General features: G+C 45.3%; 1 protein-coding gene across 1 annotated transcript in view; it reads left to right on the top strand.

The window, feature by feature from the left end:
- The first annotated feature begins 1,464 nt into the window (after positions 1 to 1,464).
- The window catches only part of RNF130 (ring finger protein 130), a 76,064-nt gene continuing 71,105 nt past the window's right edge, over positions 1,465 to 6,423 (top strand). Inside the window, exon 1 of the mRNA XM_026659330.2 lies at positions 1,465 to 2,547. Within this exon, the coding sequence (XP_026515115.1) occupies positions 2,280 to 2,547 (268 nt within the window). The 5' untranslated portion in view covers positions 1,465 to 2,279. The remainder of the gene's footprint in view (positions 2,548 to 6,423) is intronic.

Genomic DNA, 6,423 nt, shown 5'->3' with positions numbered 1-6,423 from the left:
TGCCTATGTGAGGCCTGGAAGGGTTTTTTTGGTGTTTTATTTTTGATTATTCTTGTGGCCATGCACAGACCCAGATCCTTGGAACTTCTATGATGTTATTTAACTGAAGAAATCTAATTATTCAAACCATGATATTACAGTATTCATAGGATTAACATTTTTTCATTTTACTTCAGAAAACAAAAGCCAACTCATGCAGCAATGGCCAAATGTCCTGGCCAAATTCCAAATCAGGTTGTTACACCGTAGTCCACACCTACTTAAATTCTCTCTCTAGTTTCAATTGGCTAAATTATTTTTTACTTTCCCACATAACCCCTCCTTCCTCCCATGCATACAACACACATTTTTCCATTATAGACATGTGCTTTTAATCATGCTCACTGATCTGCATGGTACTCAGCAGAACTCTGGATCTTAGAGGTTAAAAAGCTAAAAGAATAATGGAGACCCTCTAGGCACAGTGTTTGTCCTTGTCTAAATCTCTGAATCAGAAAACGGAGTTAGTGAGCCAAGTATTTCTTCAATATAATAACTGTAAAGTATTTAAAATGTCCCAACCATTGTATTTAGGGCTCTTAATAGTCTATTGAATTCTAGTTTAGGACCTAGAGGCACTGACAGGGCTTCTGAGGAAGAATGGCAGTAGTTGTGTTTTGCAAATTCTTTTGTTAAGAAAATTGAGCCTGTCAAAGATCAGATGCCGCTTCAGATCAAAGTCTTGAGAGTCCAACCTGAGGGCATTGTTATGTCCTTCTGATTTTCCTTTCAGTACATTTAAGGCAGAGGTAATGGCAGTCTTGGAGACAGAGGGGCCATATCCTGCTCATACATATGACACCATGAATCCTGACTGACTCTGGTGAGTCACTGAAGTAACTGAGAGCAGAATCTGATCCTGTTGTCCAGAGACCATCCCCATGTGGTCCCAACCAGAAGAGACCTATCTCTAGGGGTGAAGAGCAGTTCTCTCCCCAAACCTACTCTCTCCCAGGCCCATTGACAAAGAGACCCATTACACCTCCCTCCCTTAGGCCTTGCTCAGCTTTGTCACCCCTGCTCCCCTGGGGCAGCCAAATCGGTGCGTTCAGCCCTTCCATCCCCATCAGAAGGTGCAGCTCCCAGCACTTCCCAGCTGGGAGGGAGCCAATACAACCCCTCAAAGGAAGTAGCTAGGATCCTAGTAGGAAACTCCCCAGCTCCTCCACTCCCTCTCCCTTGAGCATGGGGTGCAGCAGACTGCTTCTAGCTCCACCCCTTTCCCTGACTAGCCCCGCCCCACCCCTCCAGGCACCTCCCCTCAGTGTAATAGCCATCCCCTTTCTAGGTAACCTCGCCCCCGGGCGGGTGTGACTCCCTGCAGAACCGCCCTCTCCCCGTGTTAACCACGCCCCCCCAAGTGGGCGTGACTCTCCAGAGCCCCGCCTCCCCCTCATGGCGATGGGCGGGGGTGGGGCCTAGGGCGCCTGCGCAGCAGGCGGGGAAGTAGGAGCTGGCGGCTGTCGGGCTCGGTGCGCTGAGCGCGGGCTCGGGCTTTGCCTGAGGAACGGGTCGGGTCGGCGTCTCCTGGAGCCCCGGCCCGGGGAAGGAGCTGCGGGGACGGGCCCGGAGCCGGACATGGCGCGGTAGCCGTCAGCGGGAGCGGTCGGGACTCGGGCAGGAGGCGCAGCCCCCGCGGCACCGAACGGATCCCTGCCCGCGCGGGAGGCTGCGCGTCTGAGGGGGAGCCTGAAGCCAGGGGGGAGGGGCGGCGAGCTCCCGACAGAGCCCGAAGCGCGCGGGGAGGCGACCTGCAGCCCCGGCGGGGGCCCCTGGCGCTGGCCGGTGCCCGCTGCGCGCCCAGCCCGGTGACACGCCGCGGGGGGCCGCGAGCCGCCGCATCCCCCCGGCCCGGCAGGCGGCTGGGGGCTCTGGCGGCCGCACGCTCTCCGTAGCCGCGCGGGCACGGAGCGGGACTCTCCGCCCCGGGCTGGGGGGCTGCTTCGAGCCGCGCCAGCCCTGCGCTGACACCCGAGGCCGGGCTGTGGCGGGATGCGCAGGAGCCGCCCGCGCCTGTGAGTCCGAGTCCGGGGGGGGCCCTTCATCGGTAGCTCATTGGGGCCACCTGCAGTGCCACTGGCCGGTGGATGGACTGACTGCCTGGGCGCCCGGGGGCTTCCTTGCTGCGAGTCCGCGGCCCCTTTCTGCGTGTGGGGGAACAACCCCCCGCGCTGTGCTGTAGGAGGCGCCTCGGCCTGTGAAGACCCTTCCCATCTACACCTGTGCTCGTTCCACTTCGGATGAAGATGATGCTCGCGAAGTGGACTTCACAGTATTGGAACCGTCTCTCTTCCTTGCCAGTCTTGGTCCTGGTTAACTGTTGTGTCTTGCTGGCTAGCGCGGATAATACCAGTCAGGCATATTACACAGCCCTCATCAATGTGACTGTCTTGAACCCCGACCGAGTCAGCCCTGCGTTACTAAGGCTCGATCGTGGGCGCTACGGGCGGGATTCCCCCAAAGTGGAGGTCAAAGGCCTGCTGCTGGCACCAGTGCCTATCAACGGAGGTAAATATCGTTGACGACCACCTCTTTTCCTTTATTGTGAATGGAGAGGCTGTGCCTTGAAAGTATCCTAGATCTTTTTATGGGTTTTGGATGGTATGCTTGATGATTGAGTAAGATTATGTTGGGTAGCACACACAAAATCAACACAGCTACTAACAAAATAAACTTGGCCGGTGCTGTCTTGGGCTGTGGAGACTGGTAAACTATCTAATCTGATCTCAGAGTAAATCATTCACTTGCTATCTGGTAACTGCTCTGTCAACAAGATATCTGTGTGTCAGGCTTGCTGATTTTCATTGTTATCTCTGGCAAAGAAGAGGAGGGAGGACTTTCCCTTGCTAGAATATTCATAATCTGTTTCTGAGTGTGCAAGTACTGAGCAGTTGTACAGGGTTCAGCAAGTGTTAGTCATGTCGAGACTCATGCATTCTTTCTGAATTAATGGCGGTGTTTAGATATTAGGTATTTTTGATACGTTACTTTGTTTAATACACTATCCCCAATGTCAAAATTGCTAAACTGTCTCTTCTCAGAACTTCCATACTAGGTATTTATCAGGAGAATTTGATGTGTCTAACTGCATGAAACTACTTGATAGCGTAGTCAGTTATACACTTAACCTTATTTCTATGTATTTGCAGTTACAGGATGGTTGAAGTCACTAAGCTTGCATCCTGGTGAGTCTCAGGCCTGGTCCACACTAACCCCCCCAATTCGAACTAAGGTACGCAAATTCAGCTACGTTAATAACGTAGCTGAATTCGACATACCTTAGTTCGAACTTACCGCGGTTCAGAGGCGGTCCACACGCAGCAGGCAGGCTCCCCGTCGACTCCGCGGTACTCCTCTCGCTGAGCTGGAGTACCGCAGTCGACGGCGAGCACTTCCTGGTTCGACTTATCGCGTCCAGACCAGACGCGATAAGTTGAACCCGGAACTTCGATCCCCAGCCGCCGAACTAGTGGCTGGGTGTAGACCAGCCCTCAGACACCCACGGTATGATTGCATCTGATACAAACAATACACCACATATGTGGCTCTGTGTAATTACACCTTACCCAGATTTCATCTTTTATTAACGTGTGCACTATTTTTGTAACTAGTGTGATATTACATTCACATTTTATTTAAAATGCTAATAGCTTTAACTTTTTTGTTGGTTGCATTCTGATAAATAAAATGTGAGATTCTTAGAGAGAATATTAACCTATTCATGTTGTTCTTTTAATGATACTAATCTTGTCAGGGCTGGAATTAAAGCCATTAACTAGGAGTACTTAAGCAAGTCAAAATAGCAAAAATTTTAAATGGTATTTCTTGAATTAAATGATGTATCACAGGGTTTGGAGGCTGCTACCTTTCTTGGATAATGGGCTTATTTGATGGATCATATCTGGCTCTTAGCATGTTTTCTGGATCCTGTACTTCTGCAGAGAGAGAGGGGAATATAAAATAAATTAATCTTCTACTGCTTGTAATGTAAACCCAGAAACTAATATGTAGTATTTTTTTGGGGGGGAACCCAAAATGTACATTTTTTAAAGAATTGAAAAAATCTTTTGAATTGTCATAATTACCTGTCACAAATCCTAACATCACAATATTATGTTTTGATGCTGAAGACCACTTATAGGGTTTGCCTTGACTAGGCTAAAATATGAGTGGATTTTTTCAGCTTTGTTTTTTGGAATGTGGTAATATGTTTTAAAAGTCTATTGTAGTGTCAAGGCAAGTTGTATTTTAGCACATGCTAGCTGGTCTAGTTGAAGCCCTGAGCTTCACTAGAGGTTTTTAGAAGTGTTACTTAGAACATGCTAGAATAACACATTCTGAAAAACACTTTTTTTTTATCATTGTCAAAATAAAACCATAGAATGATTGTTCCCGAAGGGCACTTGGGAGGGATGGATTTGGAATTAAAATAAAGGCCCTCCAGTGGTGGTTGACCTCTTTTTTTGAGTCTCTATTCTCTCCCACTTCCCCCGTCCTTCCTCACCCCCCCGAAAACTTGACATGAAATTAAGATGCTATCTTGGTGAAGTGGAAGGAGATGCAAAACAATGTCCTATAGATGGTATTGTATCTTTTTAACATATTGTTTTTAGTATATGAAAGAGTCTAACATCTGGATTTCCTTTACTGCAAAGTGCTGCATCTTTGATCAATAAAAAATATTAAGGAAACAATCCTTAATTCTATTTTAGCAGTCTTTTCCATTCTATTCTGATAGTCATCTCCAAAGAGTTAATGAAAGCATTCGTCAAAGGATGATAGTATTTTCACTGGAATAACAAGAGAAAAGCTAAATAAAACCTTAGCAAGTCCATGAACAGCCTTAAAAGTATCACATGACAAATAAATTCAGCTAGGTAGCATGGTGAATCATGAAATTGCAGACCTGAATTATTGTGGTTTTGACATGCTGTAATCATTAATGTTTGGTATGTCATCACTTGCTGAACAAGTTCAGTTCTGTCCTTCAGCCTGTCAAGAGAAACGTATAAAGTAGACCTAACTGTCTTCCACTCGTCCTTTAATCTCTTTTATGAAGTGCTTTATACTGCTCTGTTAAAACCTTGCATATTTTGCTTTATTTGTGCAAAGGCACATTTTCCCACAGGTAAAAATAATAGTATCGCACAATTCATTTAGTGTAGAGAAGATTGAAATATTTATTTCACAAGCTATAACTAACATATCTGTTTGCACACTTATAAATAGTCTTAAAGGGTTTTTTGTTTTATGTTGGTTGTATTGCTGTATTTAATAAGTGAGCCTTAATGCCATCCTGCTACTAGCAGTTGCCCTAATACCTTTATCATTGTCTGTTTAACTTGCTGCAAGAGTTTTAGAAGATAATAATAACTCTTAAACCAGAATAACTAGTGCAGTCCTTTGCTGAACTAGGACTGTAATCTTGTCTATACATCGACTCTTTACCTGTCACTTAGGCTGAGCAGGAAAGACCTTGTATTTGTGATATTATATATGCAGATTTACTGATAGTGAAGTTAGGGCTTGGTAGCAGCCCACTCAATCACTGTCTTGCATGGAATTTTCGTGAACCTGGGTGCTCAGCATAATGACTTTGCTTATGCATATACTGAGAGCATCTCTGTGTTGAGGACCTGAAATGCCCCTCTTTGTGTGCAAATGTTACTTCAGTGCACTGTAGTCTCTTGTTCATTGCATATAGAGAAGTAAATTACTCTCACACATAGTGGCATTAGGACCAATCCTGAAGATACTTAACTGCCATAATGGGACTCCTCCTGGTACTAGGTAGTTTCAATGACTTGGCTCTTTGTTTATTCAATATTTTTATATGCTATTAAAACAAATTTAAGATGCTGTAGTCCCCTGCAATTATGTGGTGGTCTTCCCAGATGTTAAAGATGTGATTGCATCATGCTGCAATTTTTTTACACTTGTGCATTTTTCCCTTCTCTCCTGCCCACATATGTAGCTGAAATACTTCCGGTTTATTACTCTGTCCTGTTAGTATGCACATTAAGACAATTTGATTTCCCTATGCCTTGCTAAAACTTGTGTGAATTTGATATCTGGTTTCAAAAGCTGTATTCTACCCAAAGAAACTTTACTTGATTAGATGGTAATTCACAAAAGTGATTCTGTGAATGTAAATTGCTAGTGTAACTTGAATGGTATGGCTATGTCACAGTTACCCTAAAATGGAAATACAGCATAAATATATGTATACCTTTGTAAGTATGATAATATAAAGGCTGAATAGCTCATCTGTTCTTGTGTTCTCCACTTACATGTGTTTTGGGTCCTTTTATCGTTACCCCAAAAACTATAGGTTTTTTTAATTACTCAAAACCAAGTACATGAGAATATGTACTTTCTAAATAT

This window comes from Terrapene carolina, unplaced genomic scaffold, assembly GCF_002925995.2.
Source record: "Terrapene carolina triunguis isolate 2854851 unplaced genomic scaffold, T_m_triunguis-2.0 Scaffold629, whole genome shotgun sequence".
NCBI lineage: Eukaryota > Metazoa > Chordata > Testudines > Emydidae > Terrapene > Terrapene triunguis.
Note: the sequence above shows the minus strand (reverse complement) of the source record. Positions and strands in the feature narration are given on the sequence as shown.